Below are 21294 nucleotides of genomic sequence, written 5' to 3' on the forward strand. Positions count from 1 at the left end.
GGGAGGGTGCGAGGAGGGGGCCGCTCTGCCCACCTTTCTCACGTTATAGAAGTCTCGATGGGGGTTACTCTTCAACTCTTTGAACTCAGACATCTCATTTAACATCTCGTGAAGGCTGAACTTGGATTCCAGAAAGTTCAGTCGCCGGTGACAATAAGTTTTCCTGCAGGTAGGGGGAGGGGGAGAGCGCACAGTTGAGCAGAAGTGGTGCCACCGCCAAGCTCCGCAGTACAGTGTCGTTAGGTGTGTGCGGGGGCAGCCCTGCGGGGGAGGGGTCGGACGCCTGCAGGATGGAGCCGGGAGCAGGCAGCAGGCTCCAGCTGCCGCAGCTCTGGTCACACGGTCACCCACACCTGTGTGCTCTGTAAGCAAGCAGCATCAAGCTCGGGCACTAAGAACCTCCTCAGGACCTCACCCAGGCTCCCTGGCTCCTGGCCATTAACCTTGAGCCTCTGTTTCCCATGAAAACACACCAACGCGGTAACACCCAAGGCTGAAGGGAGGCCAAACCGGGCTATGCCTGCCAAAGCGCCTGACTCTGAGCACCACGGACACCCCATAAGTGTCCTCCCTCATCCTCTCCTCCCCCTCCTCGGCCTCCCTTAGTCAAGGGTGCAGTCCGGCTACCAGGCAGGCCCTGTCCACCCCAGGGCCCAGAGGCACCAACCACACCTGACCACGTCCCAAGGATGCGACCTCAGCACAGGAGGAGGTTCTGTATCACGGGCAGACTGGGGGCCTGCGGCTGCTTGTTACTAGGGCAGATGCCCCCAACGTCCCTCTGCTCGGAGAAGGTGCCACGGGTAGAGAACTTCACTCAGTCAGACAAGGGCGGGCTGCTCACAGCTGTGGCCACCTGCCGGCCCACACGCACCCAGACCCGGGGCAGCTGGCTTACGTGGGGCCATCGGTGATGAGAGCCAGGATGTGGCTCATGTCCACTGTGTAGGTCTCCAGGTCAGGGTAGGGCAGGCTGTGGGGCTCCTGGCGCTCCAGCATCTTCTTGTTGTCATACACGAACAGGATGCCCCCTTGCATGCGGACCAAGTAGCCCAGGTTGGGGGGTGCATCGTCCAGGCAGTACGGGTCCTCCTGGGGCCGTGGGGGAGGGTGGAAGTCTGCAAAACAGGATTGGGTGATGGCCAAGTGCTCAAAAGTCACACTCTGGGTGGAACCTGTCCTGGCCATGCTAAGATCCAACCACACCCCACCAGTCCACCCTTCACATACCCCCGTGCCTGCTTTATCATATCTCCTTAGCACTTAGCTCTTTGTAAAATAATCTTACTTTTTAAAAATTTATTTTTAAATATGTATTTATTTATTTTAAAGTCAGAGTTGGAGAGTGGGGAAAGGCAGTGAGGAAGGGGAGAGAGAGAGATCTTCCAACTGCTGGTTCACTTCCCAAATGGCCACAACAGGCAGGGCTGGGCCAGGCTGAAGCCAGGAGCCTGAAACTCCATCCAAGTCTCCTAGGGGTCCAAGGACTTGGGCCATCTTCCCCCTGCTTTACCAGGCATATTAGCAGGGAGTAGGGTCAGAAGTGGAGCAGCCGGGGCTGGAACTGGCACCCATATGGGATGCTGGCATTGTAGGCAGCGGCTTAATCTGCTATGCCACAGCAACAGCCCCCGATGATTTCACTTCTTCATCTTGAGTATCATGCAGGGGCATTTCAAAAAGGTCATGGGAAACGGAAATAAAACCGTTGATGTAAAAATGTTTGTAAATGAAATCCATGCATACAAGGAATCTTCAAAACGACTATGAGAAATGCGTATTAAAATGCAGATTATAGACCGGCGCCGCGGCTCACTAGGCTAATCCTCTGCCTTGTGGCACCGGCACACCGGGTTCACACTGTGGCACCGGATTCTGTCCCGGTTGCCCCTCTTCCAGGCCAGCTCTCTGCTGTGGCCCGGGAAGGCAGTGGAGGATGGCCCAAGTGCTTGGGCCCTGCACCCCATGGGAGACCAGGAGAAGCACCTGGCTCCTGCCATTGGATCAGTGCGGTGCACCGGCCGCGGCAGCCATTGGAGGGTGAACCAATGGCAAAGGAAGACCTTTCTCTCTGTCTCTCTCTCTCACTGTCCACTCTGCCTGTCAAAAAAAAAAATGCAGATTATAAAAAAGTACATGGATTTCAAAATATCTTTGCACCAAAGTAAACTGGTCCTTTAATTCCACTTTCCCACACAGTTTTGAAGTCCCCTGGTGTATCAAACAGGGACTTGCAACACAGACAGATTTTGATCCGTGTGGTTCCCTGCTGTGTCCCTGCTACCTCAAACAGTCCCTGACACCTGGCTGGTGCATCAGTCATTTTTTAAAAATTGAATTGAAATAGGCTTCAGCTTCCTTGGTACCTCAAGAATCCCAAGAATGTTAAGGGAGCCTCTGAGGCTCCTCCCAGCAAGAGACGAGACAGCACCTGAGACTGCCCTGTGGGAATCACCGTCCCTCCCAAGCCCAGGGCAGCCAAGGGGCCGGCCCTCCATGGAGCAGCCCAGGTCGGGAACTTCTCTCCTGCAGAGCACAGATGCCAACCACAGAACCACCTGCTCCCCACGGCAGGCACAAGACACCTCTTTGCCATTTACCCCCAACTCTGAGACTCTGAGCAAACCTCTTCACCCCTCTTGATCTGCAGGGAATTGTCCCCAGAGGGTACTGTCCCCCAGCACACTGAAAGGGGGTGGGGCTCAGCTAGTGATGACGTCTGGTGGGTTGGGTGTATTGGATGCATTTTCCACCTACAGTATTCTCCATTCTATTGGGACATACCCATCGTAAACTGAAGGGCAACCCTATGCTTGCTACTCTCACAGCAAGTTCTCCTGACCTTTGACAATCTCCACCCCTGGCCAAGCAGTGGGCAGACGCTAAACAGCCTGGGGACTTCAATCACCTGCAGATCAGACAACACCAGGTCAGATCAGCTGCCCCGCTGCCAGCCTGGGAGGAAAGCCGGGCTCCTCAGCAAAGGGAGCAACCAAGGCAGGGGACCTGCCTGGGCGGCCTCCATCGGTGCTCGGGAGAGCTCGCCCCTAGAGCAGACGTGAGGAATCAGCAAGGAGCAGGGCTGGGGATGGATGTCTGACACTGGGCCTGGCCACCAGCCGGCTCAGGAGAGCCTAGTGTGTGCCACAGCTCTACAAGGTAAAGGTCATGGCGACTGGCCAGGTGGAGCCACAGGCTGCACCCTTGGAAGCAGCTCCCCACCTCCTCCCACCCAACACACACTCATGCCCAGGACCCCTCGGCCCTCTGTCTACAGAGGGTACCTATTTAGCAGTCACTCTCGTCTCCCCTTGCCCACAGCGAGGCAGTGCAACCAACTTTCTTCAAAGAGAGGGAAATGGGCCCGGAAGGGCTGAGACTTGCCCAGCACCCCAGTAGTAGCAGGAGCTTGAAGTGTAAGACTCTGAGCTTCAAGGAAGCCAAAGTCAGGAGACAGCTTGGTGCCGGGGTCCTGGGCACCAGTGCAGACCACCAGGCCCTCATCTAGTCCCCACCACCGACTTCCACTCCGAAGCCGACTTCTCCTGTCCCGGGAACATGGTCCCTGTGTCTGCTCCCACCCCAGCCCAGCCTATCACGCGCTCCATGTTTACTGTGGCTGTGCTGTTTGAAACAGCTCACGTGGACCTGAAGATTCCCAAGCTCAGGTCTCTCTCTTGACTTCTTCAGTTCAGCTCTCCCCAGGGCGAGGCACGTGGTAACACGCGCAATCAGTGCTTGGGGGAACAAGCAGCAATTAGTGCCGAAGCTTATCCCTGGGTCCTGCCCTTAAAGCCACCAGCAGCTCTCAGGGCAGGGCCGCCCCCACAGGCCCCCTCTGGCCAGCGCTCCATACCTGGGAGGCCGTCCTCAGGAGGGGCGACGTCCGGGCGTCGGTGGCCCAGGTATTGTGCTGTGGTCCGCGGGAAGCGGTGGTAGGCGAGCCGTGCATACTTCTCCCGGATCATTAGGGCCTTGGCCAGGCTCTTGGCAGCCTGCTCGTAGTCCTCCACGGTGATCTGCAGGGGGAGGCGAGCAGAGCAGACCCCACCTGAGACTGCCTCTCTGCACAGAGCTGCTTGCTAAGTTGGCTTTGGGGACCTGGGTTTCTGGAGGGTGCCCACCTTTCCCTGACGGGTAAGAGTGGTCCCTTGTCAAAAAAAAAAAAAAAAAAAAAAACGGCCGGTGCCGCGGCTCACTAGGCTAATTCTCTGCCTTGCGGCGCTGGCACACCGGGTTCTAGTCCCGGTCGGGGCACTGGATTCTGTCCCGATTGCCCCTCTTCCAGGCCAGCTCTCTGCTGTGGCAAGGGAGGGCAGTGGAGGATTGCCCAAGTACTTGGGCCCTGCACCCCATGGGAGACCAGGAGAAGTACCTGGCTCCTGCCTTCGGATCAGCGCAGCGCGCTGGCCGCAGCGTGCTGGCCGCAGTGGCCATTGGAGGGTGAACCAACGGCAAAGGAAGACCTTTCTCTCTGTCTCTCTCTCTCTCTCTCTCACTGTCCACTCTGCCTGTCAAAAAAAAAAAAAAGAAAAGAGTGGTCCCTGTGTCTATGCTGTTTGTCCAAATAATGCAGATACCAATGGAGAGCTGACCTCCCCCTGGCCGTCTGGAATTTGGGGATGTGCTATGCAGGTGTGTGACCAGCTCCGGTACAAAACATGGGTGCTGAGTCGCTAATGAGCTTGTGTGGCAGACAACACTGCCCCGTGTGTTGACATGGTTCAGGCTGAGGCTATGTGCTTGCCACTCCCCTGGGGAGGACCCTCAGAAGCTCACACCCAGCATCCTCCCCGGCTTCCTTTCACTGTAATGAATCATGGCTGAGAGCACAGCCATACACCAAGTCCTCCGAGTCCTCCTAGCAGATCACCAAGCTTGGAGGTGGCCCTGGGGGCCACCACAGAGAAGAGGTGGGGCTGGAGGAGAGGTGCGCTCGGGCCCTCACTCCCAGACACCAGCCCTGCTTGCTGCTGACCCACGAGCCCGCTGCTGCACCTGGCATGGGAAGAACAGAGCCTGAATCCTCTCCCCATGAGGACGGGCACCATCTCTTCGAGCTTAGAATATTCACAGGCCCTCAGATGTAAAACCAGATGAAACTAACTGAACAATTGGGCGGGCAGGACTTGGCATTGTCGTGCAGCAAGTTAAGCCATTGTCTGTGACGCCAGCATCCCACATGGGTGCTGGTTCAAGTTCTAGTTGCTCCACTTCCCATCCAGCTCCTGCTAATGCTCCTGGGAAAGCAGCAGCAGACCACCCTAATGTGGGAGACCCAGAAGGCATTCCAGGCTCCTTACTTCAAGCCCAGCCCCAGCCAACCTTTGCAGCCATTTGGGGAGTGAATCAGTGGATGGAAAAATCTTTCTCTCACTCTCACGATCTTTCAAATAAATAAGTATTTTTAATTTTTTTAAAAGATTTTATTTATTTATTTGAGAGGTAGAGTTACAGAAAGTGAGAGGGAGAAACAGAGAGAAAGATCTTTCTTCTGTTAGTTCACTCCCCAGATGGCCAGAATGGCTGGAGCTGCACCGATCCAAAGCCAAGAGCCAGGTGCTTCTTCCTGGTGTCCCACATGGGTGCAGGGGCCCAAGGACTTGGGCCATCTTCTACTGCTTTCCCAGGCCAGAGCAGAGTGCTGGATTAGAAGAGGAGCAGCCTGAATTAGAACCAGCGCCCATATGTAATGCCAGCGCCGCAGGCAGAGGATTAACCTACTGCACTACGGCGCCAGCCCCAATAAGTATTTTTTATAAAAAGACAACTGTGCTTGCTCAGTGCTGCTTTGCCAGCCCCAGGCTTCTGAGTAAACCTGCTCATCAGCCAGCTCACCCCGTCAGCCACCATCCTGGTCACAGGTCAGAGACAAGAGCTTCCCATAGACTTCTGCTCTGCATTGCAACTCATTTTACAAATGAGGCCGTGCAAAGAGAAATCGCTTGCCAGGAATTCACGAAGTCGGACTTCAGACTCTGATTTGACTCCCAGGGCCCAAGGGTGTTCAGCTTTCCCAGACCTGCCTCATATTCAAAGATGGACTTGTCCAGCTTAGTCTGTCTGAAAGGGCAGGCATCACAGAGATCTGAGCGTGCCTGGGGCAGACAGGCAGATAAAGCAGTCAAGGGGACCAAAGAAGGATTACACGACAGAGGCAGGGCAAGACATCAGGGAACACAGCGTAGGGAGGGCTGGGGCCTGAAGCTTCCCTCTCTAATTGAATAAAATAACCATTTTTCATTTTGAAATGTTATAAACATACAGACAAGCACAGAAGATGCCATACCAGTTACCCCTGCACCTGCCTTCGAGAGCTCACGATATTATTATCTTTTGTAATTGTTTCAGCTCATCACCATGGATACAGCTCAACTCCTGCCCCCCCACCCACTCCAGCCTCAGAGGGAGGAGGCTGGTGTCTATCTTTCCCTTGCATGTTTTTATACTTTTACCAAATATTGCACTTTGCATTTTATCCAGGTGGTAGCTGCTTCTTTCCTGCCTCCCAGTGTTCCCATAAAGAATGTAAATTCCATTTTACATCTCCCAGCGGCTGGCTTCTGAGAGCAGCAGCAATGTCCAAGCAACCACAGCCATCTCACACTAAAGTATGTCCCTGCCAACATAAAGCCAGAGAACCAAACACTAGCTCTGTCGAACTCATGGGCATAGCATGCCAAAGGCTCAGGCCACGGGCAAGGATAGCAGAGAGGGTGGCCCAGAAGGCCAGGGACCACCAGCCAAGCCTATAGACGTCACAGTTCCCATGGTTGACCACAAGCCCACCATGTCAGCCTGCTCCTCATGGACACTTAGCATCCTGGAGACTACCTGCCCAGGCCAGAAGCTCCATGCTCTCCCGTGAGCCAGCAGGAGACTGGCAGAGAGGCCAGCGAACGCTCCGGGGCTCCTGCTTGGCTGCAGTCAGTCCACCTCGACTCTCCCAGGCGCTCACTTAACTGCCTGAGGCTGGGTGGACACAGGGACTCCTGGTCAGGATGCTGATCCACATTGTTTCCATCCACGGGAACTTACATGATATAAACCACGATATATCCACACACTGAAACACTACACGCTTGTGAAAAAGAACACGGAAGCTCTTTTTATGTTAATATGGCATTATCTTTAAGATGAAATATTAGGTTTAAAAAAAAGGTACAGTATAATATGTATGGTAGACTACCATTTGTGGAAAAACCAATAAACCAAGTATGCATAATTAACCATAGGTATATAGACCCTCTATGTGAGAATATACAACAAATCAAAACCAACAGTAGCCTCTGAGGGGGAGGAATTGATGTCATATCTGCACCTTTTAAATTCTGTAGCATGTGCCAGTATTCCTAATCACACACAAACTAAAAGCTGGGGGGAAATGGAGAAGTCGCTCTGCCATGTGGGACTGACTATATATTCTACGACTCCTTTTCAAAAGAAGGGAGACAGGCTCATGAGGCCCACAGGGGCATGAGTGGTAAGTTAAGATCCAGACTTAACACTGGCACTAGCTTGGTGATTTGAAGAAGGAAGCAGTAAGAATGCATCACCCCACTGGGTAAAAAAAAATTTAACACATGCCCAGTGACTACGCTGATGGTGTAAACCAAGCTCGGTCCCTTCCTCACCCATAGCCCATCTTCCTGACTGAGGGCTGGGAATTCTGTCCCTAAGCACACAGCAAGAGCAAAGTCAGCGATAATTGCCTTCACACAAACCACACAATCCCACGACTGCGAATCCACTAAACCCACAGAGACTCCAGGCAGCCCAAGCTGGCTCCTTGCTCAGTGGACTGGGGGACATGCACAGCCTTCTGAGCCCAGAAAACACACAGAGCTTAAAGGCCATGGTCAGTGCACCAGCCTGCAGCCCTGAGCCCTGCGCAGGGCCATGGGGCAGCCTCTGGACACACCCACACCCTCCGTCCCCTCCATCTGCTGCGCCTCCCCTCCACAGCCTTCCAGATGCCCCCAGACAGACCAAGCTTCGGGCTGGCCCAAGGGACCCTGACCTCTGCAGGCAGGCCCATGAAGCACCCCCCCAGGTACCTTACCCCGGCACAGTAGTCGCCGCTGATGGTGACCCGCTGGTACTCGGGCATGGCATAGGGCGCTGGCGCGGGCTGGGAAGCAGCCCCAGCGACCACAGGGGTTGCGGGAGACATGGCCGGGCTGGCCGTCGGGGGGCCCTTCCAATCCTGCTGCGTCGGCATTTGTAGAGACAGGGACTGGGACCGAATCATCTTGAAACTTTTCTTTCTAAGAGCCAAGCACAAGGAAAAGTGGGAAACGTCAGCAGCTAACGGAAGCAAGCGATAAGGTGAGTCTGTGTGGCACGTGGCACGTGGCACGTGGCACGTGGCAGGAGAAACTTGCTTTGATTACTCCGGGGGGCTGGCCCGGCCATTAGGAAGCTCCTAATTACCAATGCCTCCCGCAGACACGGGTCTCTCTGCAGGAGGCACACACAACCCTGCAGACACACGGCCTACCTGCAGCCACCACAAACAGCTGCGGGTTGTGCGTGCCTTCGTCACAGGAGACGGACAGACGCACAGATGGATGGCAGCCCACAACGCAGGACCTCTACCACCACAGGACGTGACAGAAGAGCATGGCAGCACACTGACCAGGCTTCCCACGGTGGGGTGAGCGGAGCGTGCCACCTTCAGCTAACCCAAGCTCTAATCCCAGCATACAGACGGTCTCACAGTCCCAACATAGGACCACAGGCACAGAAGACACGTGGGGCATCAGAGCCACAGAGATGGGCGGCTCAACCAGTCCAACCTCCTGGCTGTTTTGTTTTGGTGTGGTTTTCATCTGAGAGGCAGACACACAGATACAGCTAGATAGCTCCCCTCCACTGGTTCACCCCTCAAATGCCTGCAATGACCCAGGCTGGACCAGGCCAAAGCTGGGAGCAGAGAACTTAGTTCAGATCTCATGTGTGAACAGCAGGAACCCAATGACGAGCCATCACAACTTCTTCTCGGGGCCTAGCACTAGCAGGAAGCTGGGATTGCGAGCTGACAGCTGGTCTCAGATCCGGGTACTCCACTACGTGATGTGGGCACCCTAACCACTAGGGCAAAGGCCCATTCCTGCTGGTTTTATAAACAGGCGTCGGGGGCCCAGGATGGCAGGGGGCTCACACAGAGTCACTCGACTAGCCACCACCCTGCTGAACGTCTGCCATCCTGGGCCCTGCCAACTGGGGCAGGCACAGAGCTGTGTCTCTGTTACGGGCATGGGACTGACCAGCATCAACCACAGGTCCCTCTGGACTGGTCACTTGGTCCCAAAAGAGGATTTCACTGACTCTTGGACAAGAGGTTGGTCTAAAATGCTGCAAGCTCATGCTAACTTGCAAGGCTGCTCCGTGAGGACTCCACCTTCCTCATTAACAAAATAGTAATGGCTTCAAATGATCTCATCCCAAATCTGGGAATCTCCAGGGAGGGGATGACTCAGCAGTGCAGTGTGGCCTCTCCCTGGCCTCCGGGGGATCCCGGCCTCCCTCTATAGCCATCCACAGGTGTCCAATGCCAGAAACTAGCTGACCCCTGGCCCTTTCTACTGCCACAGGGGCCCCGCAGCCTCCTGAATACTGATTCCACTACACCAGCACCAAGAGTCACCAGCAAAGGACTCAGTAGTAACTGCGACCCTCCCCCAGCCTGGGGATCCCCTCCTCTCCAGGTACCAGTGATGTCTGCAGGATGCAGAGAGACCGGCTGCACCCCAAATGGACCTCATGGCTCACCGGGAAGTGGCTGTCTTTCTCCTGGGGCTCAGCCAGGCCCCTTGCTGCCACATCTCTAGGAGCCACAGTTCCCCTCTTGCCAGGGTCCCCTGGGTCTTCCCTGTCCACCCTGCTCTTCACACCTGGAACATGAAGGCGGCACCTAACAGACCCTGGGCTGCTTCGGGAAACTCAACCAGAGCCCAGGAAGCCTGCAGCCCAGGCTTTCCCTGTCCCACCACTCACCACGGGGCACTGAGCCAAGCATGCTGCCCTGAGCAAACGCCGACACGTGCACTTGGCTGTCACAGAGGCCGACTCCCCTCGGGCACCTTTCGGACGATCACCTCTAGGGGAAGAGCCACTACTTTGGGCTCCCCCTCACACCGTGCCAACCTCAGCTGGGTCCCATGAGACCCTGGCCTCCATGTTACACTCCTGCCAAGTCACTGCTCATCATCTCTGTGTCGACCTCACTCCCATTCGTCTCAGCCACTGCTGCCCGAGATCTGTGTGGTCCTTCCAAGGAGAAGCAGCAGGTAATCTCCAAGGTGAGCAACAGGTAAGAAAGGTGTACACATACACACACACACACACACACTCACACTCTCACATGCTGACACATAAAAGCAGGAAGGCTTGCTAAGCCAAGAGCCTACCAGGTCCATCCCAGGAATGCCCGTATTCTTCTGTCCCAGTGAAAAAGCCAACACTAGAGCTGGCGCTGTGACGTAGCAGGTTAAGCCACTGTCTGCGACACCAGCATCCCACGTGGGCACCGGTTTGAGTTCCAGCTGCTCCACTTCCGATCCAGCTCCCCGCTAATGGCCTGGAAAAGCAGCAAAGGATGGCCAAAGTGCTTGGGGCCTCTGCACCCACGTGGGAAACCTGGAAGAAGCTCCTGGCTTCAGATCATTCCAACCCTGGCCATTGCAATCATTTAGGGAGTGAACCAGTAGATGGAAGACCTCTGTCTCTTTCTCTTTCTGTAACCCTACTTTTCAAATAAATAAATAAATCTTCAAAGAAAAAAAAAGAAAAAGCCAGTATCACCAGCTTGTGCCCAAAGAAATCTCCTTCCTTTAGAAGTCCATTGTGGCTGTGGCCTTGGTCTTCACATGACCTCCATTCTGTCTCATATGGGCTGGGAGGTTGGACTTTGCAGGAAAAAGGAATGGGTTTAATAACAGACGGACCAATTCTTCAGGCCCATTCCCCTTGGACAAGATCTTGGCATGACCAGACACTAACCACTGAGCTTGTATCTCCAAAAGTTGGAAATGCCGAATAGAATCCAAGCAGGGTCCATTTTCTACTGCATAACAAAGTGCCACAAACTTGGTGGCTTAAACAAGACTCATAATCAGCTCTTAGCTCTGAAGGTGAGAAACATGGGAGGGCCTGGCTGGGCTCTCTCTGTGTACCGGATTGAAAGGCCAAAACCTAGATGTTGGCCACACTGAGCTCTCAGCCAGAGACTCTGGGAAAGAATTTGCTTCCAAGTGCGTTTGGACTGTTGGCAGGACTCGGTCCCAAGTGGCTGTAAGAATGAGGTGCTGGTTCTTGGCTTTCAGCTGCAGTCAACAGCACTGTGATCCTTTTTGATCCTCGCACGTAGCCTCTGCATCCCCAAAGCCACGAGCAGCGTGTTGCTTCCTGTATTGAAGGGCTTGTGTGATTACATGAGTCCTCCCAACAGCCTCCTAGCTTAAGGTCCACAGTACCAAGTTGTACTCACAGAGCCTGGAGATTAGACACAGACGTCTTGGGTGGGGTGGGGGCGGGGAGGGGACTACTTTTTTTTTTTATTATTTTTATTTTTTTATTTTTTATTTAGTAAATATAAATTTTCAAAGTACAGTTAATGGATTACAATGGCTCCCCCCCATAATTTCCCTCCCACTCACACCTCTCCCATCTCCCACTCCCTCTCCTATTCCATTCACATCAAGATTCATTTTCAATTATCTTTATATACAGAAGATCGATTTAGTATATATTAAGTAAAGATTTCATCAGTTTGCACCCACACAGAAACACCAAGTGTAAAATACTGTTCCAGTACTAGTTATAGCATTACTTCACATTGGACAACACACTAAGGACAGATCCCACATGAGAAGTAAGTACACAGTGACTCCTGTTGTTGACTTAACAATTTGACACTCTTGTTTATGGCATCAGTAATCTCCCTAGGCTCTAGTCATGAGTTGCCAAGGCTATGAAAGCCTTTTGAGTTCGCAGACTTCGATCTTATTCAGACAGGGTCATGGTCAAAGTGGAAGTTCTCTCCTCCCTTCAGAGAAAGGTACCTCCTTCTTTGATGGCCCCGTTCTTTCCACTGGGATCTCACTCACAGAGATCTTTCATTTAGGTCTTCTTTTTTTTTTTAATTTTTTTTTCAGGGTGTCTTGGCTTTCCATGCCTAAAATACTCTCATGGGCTCTTCAGCCATATCTGAATGCCTTAGGGGCTGATTCTGAGGCCAAAGTGCTATCTAGGACATCTGCCATTCTATGAGTCTGCTGTTTATCCCACTTCCCATGATGGATCGTTCTCTCAAATTTGTATTTGAGAGGTAGCAAGACAGAGACAGAGACCTTCCACCCACTGGTTCACTCTCAAATGCCCACAACAGCTGGGACTGGGCCAAGCTGAAGCCAGGAGTCCAGAACTCCAGCCAGGTCTCCCACATGGGTGACAGGGCTCCCAAATACCTGAACCATCCCCTGTTGCCTGCCTCCCAGGATGTGCGTGAGCAGGAAGCTGGAATCAGAAGCAGAGCTGGGGCTCCAACCCAGCTATGGGCTTCCTAAGCAGGTCTTAACTGCTGTGCCACGCACCTGGCCCCTGGAGGCCACTTGAATAGTTTGGGCAGGGGCCCACATGTAGCCCCAGTGTCTGCCACCAAGGCTCAGCCCCCAGAGGTGGGGAGCAGCAGCTGAGTGCCTGTGAGACACCATGAGGCTGTGTGCACCCACACGTGTCCTTCTTTCCCTCTCAAGGCTGTCTGGGAGCCCACACGTGTCACAGGAATGCAGGGAGGACACACGAGGAGCCACCATAGCTGCCCCTGAATCAGACAGCCACAGGCTCTCCCAGCTAGGGCACACTTGAAAGGCCGCACACCCACACCTCTCATCTCAGCAGCCTTTCCTTGAATAGCTCCCGTGACAGGAAACTCACTACATGCCTGAATCAGCACTCAGTCATTCATTGGATAAACATTTACCAAGCACATATTCCTGGCTGGGCCACAGCTCGACACACAAACACGAAGCGGGAACAAAACATGATCTGTGGTCACTGGTAGAAAGCACTACTTCATGATGGGCCAAGATCTGTCTGTCCACAGCGCCACCTGTCACACCTCATGCTGGCCCCTGGGTGCCAAGGAAGCCAGCTTCCTGTGCTGCAGCTGACCAGCCCCTCCCTACCCCACCCACACCTGGCAGAAGCAGCCCTGCCAAGGAGCTGGCAGACAGCAGGGCTGTGAGGGCCCGAACAGCCAGGGGGCAGCTCTGTCATCTCTGGGACAGGTGGTCCACCTGGTCACGGGCACCTTCTCGCCAACCAGGCCCTCAAGACCAGGAGGTGATGTAACCACCTGGGCTGTTACTATGCACCTGCTGGGGACCCTGACTTGCTCTGCCACTGCCCCTGCCATCCACAGTGTCCCCATCTGTAGCCTGCCCATGGCCCCACCCTCCTGTCTCTGGGAGCAGGCAGCCCAGGGCCATTCACTATGACAGCTGAACCCTCAGGGCCTTCCCTGCCCTCTTCCTGGACAGCAGCCAGCACCTCCCGAGGCCTCTGAAGCCTGCAGGGAGGGTGCCAGGGAGACCTCTCACCAGGCTCACTCACACACACAGTGCCCACAGGAGCACCCCAGTTCACCCAACTGCCACGTGCCAGGCTGTGGGGAAACAGGGTTGGGTAAAATATAGCCTCCGACTCCAGGGACGGCCTCCGGGTGGCAGAGCCGGGCTCAGTCAGCTCTGTGGTTGTCATTATACCATGTGGTGGGCGTGATGAGGCACCCGGGTATTCTGGGATCCCAGAGAAGATGCCTAATCCACACTGTGGGTGGAGCAGTAAGGACACAGCGAGAGGGGTCATTTCACAATGCGGAAGCTTTTTCAAACCCCCAATACACACACACACACGCACGCATGCTGGACTCCCACTGGCCACCCCTCCCCCTGCAGTTGTGGTTCCAGGAGGGCGCTGGCTGGCCGGGCTGCCCCTTAGCCTGTGACAGAGAGCAGAGGTCCCTGTGGAAAGGAGAAGTTGGAATGACTGGCCGTGCCGCAGGCTACTTGGTGAGCTGGGTGGAAGGGGTCTGCAGAGAGCACGGGACCCCAGATGCCTGAAAGCCAGTGGGTCAGCTGTAAACACACAACTTCAGCCAGCACAGCTCCTCTGCCCACCCCGGTAGCCCGCCCCCCACCCCGGCTCCGCTTCTCCCTTTCCCCATGCCTCTGGGGTCTGTCGGGAGCAGACAGACCCCAGAGGTCAAGGTGAAGTACACCCTCCTGCCTTGTCAACCTCTGCAGCCTCTATTCCCAACTTTAAAAACCCGTAACTTCACGGCTGCAAATGAAACTCCTTTGTCAAAGGCCCTGAATTTAAAAAAAAAAAAAAAAAGTTGCCCAACCCCAATTTCAGGAGAGTCAAAATAAAAAATGATTGAACAACATTTTAGCTGGATCTGTTCGTCTATTTTACTCAAAACATACTCTGGGAATTGTTCCAGACAGATCTTTTAGATAACAAAGTCTGTCCTCCTCGTATCCCCATTTCCCAGTGCACGTGGCGTTTTCGGACAAGTGCCTAACACCGCATTCTTGTTGGGAGCGTACTGAGCATCACTGCGAGCGCTCCCGGTGACTCAGGCTCATCACCGGGCGGCCCAGTCCTGGTCCGAGGTGCGTCTCGCCCCTGGACTGCTTGGCCTCCGATTCTTGCGTCTGCTCACCTCTCAATGCTGCTTCCTCCCTCGCTGGTGACTGTCAACAACAATAACAACCAAAGGCCAGGAGTGATGCTCCAAGCCCCATGCTACGCACTTCATGTGAATTAGTTCATTCCATTCTCATGAGGCACGTCCTTTTATGATTCTCATTTTGCAGATCGGAAAAGGCTCAGGCCACTAAGAGCCTTGACCAGGACCACTCAGCAGTGAGTGACGTGTCACCCAAGCCCAGTCGGGCTGACTCCAAGGCCCGTGCTTATGGTCACGACGCATCAAGCCTGCACCTCCAATGACCCTCCCTGCAGAAGTCCATCTCCCTGTCTCTAGTCTGCATCTTTAAATCTGATGCAGGCTTAGAAACAAGGGGGCCAGTGTGTGCGAGCTCTGTATGGAGTAAGAACGGGTAGGAGAGGGGATGGGAGGACTGGGGGAACAGCTAAAGGGTCTCTTTCAGGGGTGATGAAGACGTTCTAAGATCGCTCGTGGTGACAGCTGCACAACTCTGTGAAGACCCCAAAACCACTCAGTCCTACACTTTCAATGGGTGAATTGTATGGTGCCTGAATTGTATCTTGATAAAGCTATAGGGAAACCAAGGAGGCAGAGGAGGAGGGGCAAGATGAGGAGGAGGAGGAAGAGGAAGAAGGAAGGAGAGAGTCAAGGAGCCCCAACACAGGTTCCAGTTGCCCAGAGGGGTTTCCTGCCACTTTCAGTGTCGGCCAAGATCCCAGAGTCCACTTGGAAGGTTGACGACTCCGGCCAGGGCAGGCAGCTGAGGCTCAGAGTGAAGAGGACCGCAGCTCTGGGCGCACCCAGGGTTCTCCTGTTCTTACCGTTGCTTCCTAATGCTGCCTCCATAGACAGCCCAACCAGCCTCAAGTCCTGGGGCCGCCCCAGCCGACGCCCTCCTCCCAGGGAGGCAGCCAGCCATCGGAAAGCTGTCCCTGCGGCCGCCACCCTGGGCCTCGCCTGCACAGGGAGCATCGCACCCAGCAGCCTGCACCGCAGATTCTGAACCCAGCTTGGCTCCACGAGCTGCCGCGGGCCTGGACCATGAACCTTCATGTGTCAGGGGCTCGTCCCTCCTGCTCACCCCCTAAGTTCATCTTCTGTTTCTAAGAAGCTCTTTTGCTTCCCTGGCCCCAGCTAGTCCCTCACTTTAGCCTTACAACTGCGGTGGGCCTTGTTTATTTTGTGGTTTTGGTGGTGATTGTCTAAATGAGGGAGAAAAAGGAAAACCACCATCGTCATTCTGTCACTTGCTCCCCAGGCATCCTTGTGCAATTTATCCAACTTCTCAATGTCTGGGTCCTAAGAACATCTACGCAGTCAGCCTGGAGTGGGATTAAAGAACGAATGCAAACTGCACAGCCCAGCGCCCAACCCAGGGAAGTCCTCCAGGGCAGCAGATGCCAGGGCTGCCCATCTCGGTCCAACGGTTCACATGGGCAGGTGTGAACCAAGACCCATCCCTCCCTAGCTCCAGCACAGCCAGTGGAGGGAGCTGCTGGTACCAAGCTTGCTCCATACATGGGGAAGGAGCTGGGGCCCAGACAGGTCTCATAACTTGCCCAAGGTCACAGAGTGGCAGAACAGGGCAGTGCAAGGAGCCATAGTCACTCTGATGAGGCACTGGGGCGGCACTGGGGAGGCTGCACATCTTTTCCCAGCCCACCAACATGGCCAAGTCCCAGGCTGGACCCTGTGAACACAGGAGGGGCCAGACCCAGAGCTGAGGGAGCTTCGGGTCAAATGGGGCAGAGAAGGGCAAACCATGACACTGCAACGGCCAATGAGGGCCAGTGTGGTCACAGAAGGGCTTTGCAGAGACTCTCTGGAAAGCACAGAACCCATCTGGGCAGATGGAAGGGAGCTTCAGGCTCGGACAGGAAGAGCCCAGTGTCTGTGGGGATGCCAAGCCCACTGTCACTCTGTAGTGGACACCGCCTCCAGACACTCACTGACCCTGGTAAGAAAAAAGGCCAGGACCCCTTCTCTTCTCATCGCTAAGGGTCTGAATGCTCCCTTCACAGCACATAGCATGCCACCTTCTGTCACCCCAGGGCAGCACAGACAGGGTCTCGGGCCAGCCCAGCTCCCCCGGCAGCACCGAAGACCCCTTCCTTCAGGGGTTCCCAGCATCTCAGGGGAAGGGAACCACCACCGACTACCAACAGTGAGGCCCCACTCTGTCTTTATATTGGCAGCTACTTTCTCCTTCCCCAAAAAAGTCACCTACAATGCTGACTATCTGACAATACTGAGAAATGAAAAGGAGGGTCCTGCGAGGGGTCTGATCCCTGGTCAGGTCTAGAGAGGGCCCACAGCCCCACTGCCCCAGCCACAGAGGCCTGCGGCACATAGGGCAGGCAGGGACCCAGCTGCAGCCCTACCGCGCACCCCCTCAAAGCTTTCTTGTGCCTCCCTTTCACTCCCCTAAGTGAGACCACTGTGCCAGGATGAGGGCTGGGACCCAAGCTTCCTATCAGGCACACAGACCACTCTAACCTGGGCCCTGCCTGCCCCTCCAGCCACCGGCATGGCTGCTTCTTTCTTCTCCTCTGACCTCTACGGCCTTTTCCCCAGCCGACTCCACTGCCTGCAGGACCGCCCCCCTCTACAGAGCCAGCTCTGTGGACCCTTACAGCCACAGCTCTCAGGCCACTGGCTGGGAGACACCTTTCCCCGCTGCCCAGGGCACAAAGGAGTCTCGTTCTCTCCTCCATGTTCATTTCCTTCATTGCACCTGTGCTAGGGCTGCACCTGCTTGTCTCAAGTCCATTCCTTACCCTGTCCAGCCTTGCCTGGGTATGTCACATGACTTCTGGCTAGGTTTGGTGCCACAGTAGGCACCAGGGGAACCTGGAAGGTACAGGAAGGGTACAGCCAAGGATGGCACCTCCTGCCTCCATCTTTGCCTTGGGAAGTGCCCCTCAGCTGCTGCTTTTCCTCCCCACTCTTATTGCCACCAGAGAGGCCACCAGGGGTCCAACTTCCCCCTCCATGGGCTTCAGAAGCATCAGCTCTCTCTGTGGTCCCCTCAGCCTCAGGTTGGCAGCTGCCCTGTGGGTTCTTATCTCGCTGTGGGTCTTGTCTCCGGGCTGCCTCCTTCTCCCATGCATGGTTTCTCCACTCACTACCACCCATGTCACCAATTCTAGCAACAAAATCTGACTTCCATACTCAAATGGCTTTTTGGCTAGACCCTGGCTGGCGCAGTGCTTATAACTCACAGTTCTTTTATTCATTTGCCCGGTGACTTCATTACTGTCTAGAACCACCGACAGTGGATCAAGATAATAAGCAGGGATACGCTGCTTATTATCACATCTGCCAGCCCGGCAAGGAGTGAGCGACGTTAACTCACGCCAAATAGGGAGACAGGTGATAAAAAGAAGTAAAACTGAGGATTCCCGAGAAATCCCTAGGAAGAAAAGGGCACTGCCATTCAGAAATAGGGTGTGTGTGTGTGTGTGTGTGTGCACGCGTGCATGTGCGTGTGATCTGTTATGAAAACAGCAGCCAAGAGAAAGGGGGTTCTGATCTTTTCCCCTGGACAGAGGCACCAAGGCACCCTTCAACAAACTAGTGATGAGGAAGCAGCCACAGCAAAGGGGCCATCACAGTGGCAGGCACCTGCTGGCTCCCCTGAGATACCACACCACGCCTCGCCACGCCACGCCACGGCCCTCGTGGCCCACACAGCTCTGTGCTCTCAAGTCAGACAAACCTTTTCGCCGTCTCCAAGGACTTCTGCTCGGCCAGCTCCTTCTGCAGTTCCCTCTCCTTGGCCTCCTTCTGCCCGATGGGGCAGTCCTCGGGCACGGTGAAGAGGGACAGGGCATCTTTGCTGTCCTCTTCGCGGAGCACTTTAGCGAACACCTTCTCAGCCAGCAGCCGCACCTGCTCGTCCACCTCGGAGATGTTCAGCTTGGGGAATTGGCGCGGCATCTCGGCTAGCAAAGAAAGGAACACGCATCAGCCGTGCGGAATTCCTGGGTGGCCTGAGTCACTGCGCGGGGGAGGAAAGAGCCAGAGGCGAGGCCCGCCCCACCTGGTCCTTGGAGTCAGCTGTCTCCTCGGGAATGCCCCGGACCAAACCCGGCATGCCAACTTGCAAAATGAGCTCACTAAGTAACTGGACGTGAAGGAGGGGAGAAAGCAAATGTTCAGAAGCCAAAGAACGAACTGTCCGGGGCCATGTGTTTCCACTGCCCTGACCTCGGAGACGTGGCAGGGCCTGGGCAGCCTTGCCCTCCTGCCTTTGTCTCCCTGATGGAGAAGGGCAGGAGAGAGCTCACCGCCTTCTCTCTCCCAGGCCCTGGGAGGCTGTCAGGCTGTAGCAACATAGAAACCTCATTGCCCCCTGCACAGAGCAGAAGCCCAAAGCCAAGGGCATATTTTGGTTTTTAATTTAAGAGGTAGAAAAAGAAAGATTGAGAGACACGCACAGAGCTCTCATCTTCTCTATAAATGCCCACAACAGCCAGGGCTGGGTCGGGCCAAAGCCGGAGTAAGGAACTCCATCCAGGTCTCCCAAGTGTGTGGCAGAGACCCAACTGCTTGAGCCATCATCTGCTGCCTCCTAGGCATGCATTAGCAAGAAGCTGGGATTGGGAGTGACACCAGGACCTGAACCCAGGCACTCAGATGTTTGACTCAGGTTCACATAAACCTTTAGGCCAAATGCTCAGGCTCTGAAAAGTTTTTAATAATGAGTTTAAGGGCCCAGGAGGTCCCAAGAGATTACAGCAGAGCCTGAGAAATTCAAAGCTGTATTCTTCTTTCCCCCAAACAAGGGCTTTTGCTGAAAAGAAAGAATCTGCAAGCAAAGTTCCACAGCCCCTAAACTCCCTGAATCCTCTATCAAGATAGCAAGTTTTAGACATTTGGGGACAAGGACACTCTTAAAACAACAACAGATTATTGGGCTGGTGCTGTGGTGCAGTAGGTTAATCCTCCGCTTACGGCGCCGGCATCCCATATGGGCGCCAGTTCAAGTCCCGGTTGCTCCTCTTCCAGTCCAGCACTCAGCTGTGGCCTGGGAAAGCAGTGGAGGATGGCCCAAGTGCTTGGGCCCCTGCACCCACGTGGGAGACCCAGAAGAAGCTCCTGGCTCCTGGCTTCAGATCGGCACAGCTCCGGCTGCTGCAGCAATTCGGGGAGTGAACCAGCAGATGAAAGATCTGTCTTTCCTTCTGTCTGTAACTCACCTCTCAAATAAATAAAAATCTTTTAAAAAATTAAAATAACATTGTTTATTTGAAAGGTAGAGTTACAGAGAAAGAATGAATCTTCCATTAGCTGGCTCACTCCCTAAATGGCTGCAACAGCCGGAGCACAAGCCGGCATCCATATAGGATGCCCAACACCACAAGCGGCCCAGACAGGGACACTCTTCACCCAGCTGAAAACTCCCCCTCCCCAAAGCGGTTCTCCCTGCCAGCCTCCGCACGCCGTCAGGAACTGGCTTGCATCACCTGATGTATTTCTTCCTGCATCTTTTTTTTTTTTTTTAATTCTTACGTGGCATTTACTATGTACACCCAGCCAAGCATGTTATACTAATTAACTCAGTCGGTCTTATTATTCCCATTTCACAAGTGAGAAAATGAATGCTGAGACAGCTAACTCGCCCAGTGAGTTACTATTAGTGGTATCTAACTTCTAGTGAACCAGCAGAGCGCTGCACTGTTCTCAGCCTCTCTTCTGCTCGGGGATCTGAACCCAGGCACCTGGAGCCCCCATGTGCACCCTCAACAGCAGGCTGTGCTGCTCTGGGCTTGTCTGGGTGTCAGACGGGGCCTCCTCACAGGCCCCAGCAGGACAACACTTAGGGAGTGGATCCGCCTTCCCCGGGAGTGGCTCTGAAAGTAGAATCTCCCGTCCACCTATGGCCATGGTTCCTTGAAGGGTGGTCGAAAGGCAGAGGTGGGTTTATCACCCAGACAGACAGGGACGAAGCTGAGGCGGTGCCTTGCTCCCATCAGGCAGGGGGAGGAAGCATGACAAGGAAGGGGACCCACTGGGCACCCTGGGGGCAGTCATTCTCTGGCCTCACACCTGTGAGAGCCACAGATGGCACTGCGCAGTCTCGGAGGCTATCTGGGTCCAAGTAGGGTAGCTATAGGGAGCACAGGGCTTTCTAGGGCCCCAGGAGGGCCGGCTGCTCTGGTCTTCACGGTGGCACGAGAGGCTAATTTGTCTAACAGACAGGAAGGAGGGAAGGAAAGGAGCCAGCAGGCTGGTGGTGGGCAGGCAGAGCCGTGTCTGCAGGGCCCTGGACGCTGGAAGCAATTTCCTCTTCTTTCCATGCCCAGGGACAGGCCTTTCCCCGGGAGCCGGGGAGGAAGAAGTCAGCTCAGCACGCGACAGGGCTGGCATAGGGCGCAGACACCAAGACAGCAGTAGCTGGCCTCTGCCCAGGGAGGGGAAGAGCTGACGGGGCTGAGCTCCGCGTCCCGACAGCAGATGGAAAGGAGGCTGGACGCCGGCGGGGCTGAGGCTCCGGGAAGAAGGTAATGGGGAGAGAAAGCTGGGACAGCATGAGGGACTGGACCCAGGGG

The 21294-nt window shown here is 54.8% G+C and overlaps 1 protein-coding gene across 17 annotated transcripts in view; it reads right to left on the minus strand.

Annotated features, from left to right (window-relative positions):
• AMPD3 (adenosine monophosphate deaminase 3) overlaps nucleotides 1-21294 on the minus strand; it is a 44305-nt gene that overhangs the window by 16136 nt on the left and 6875 nt on the right. For 11 of the 17 annotated variants that reach the window (XM_051851455.2, XM_051851444.2, XM_051851433.2 and 8 more), the window contains 5 exons: nucleotides 18459-18684; nucleotides 8063-8267; nucleotides 3857-4019; nucleotides 899-1118; nucleotides 34-163 (listed from right to left, as the gene is read on the minus strand). In XM_051851455.2, coding sequence (XP_051707415.2) covers nucleotides 34-163; nucleotides 899-1118; nucleotides 3857-4019; nucleotides 8063-8267; nucleotides 18459-18679 — 939 coding nt within the window. In that variant the 5' untranslated portion in view covers nucleotides 18680-18684. The remainder of the gene's footprint in view (nucleotides 1-33; nucleotides 164-898; nucleotides 1119-3856; nucleotides 4020-8062; nucleotides 8268-18458; nucleotides 18685-21294) is intronic. The other 6 variants (XM_070073349.1, XM_070073345.1, XM_070073341.1 and 3 more) reach the window with 1 other exon arrangement.

This window comes from Oryctolagus cuniculus, chromosome 1 (genome assembly GCF_964237555.1).
Source record: "Oryctolagus cuniculus chromosome 1, mOryCun1.1, whole genome shotgun sequence".
Classification (NCBI taxonomy): domain Eukaryota; kingdom Metazoa; phylum Chordata; class Mammalia; order Lagomorpha; family Leporidae; genus Oryctolagus; species Oryctolagus cuniculus.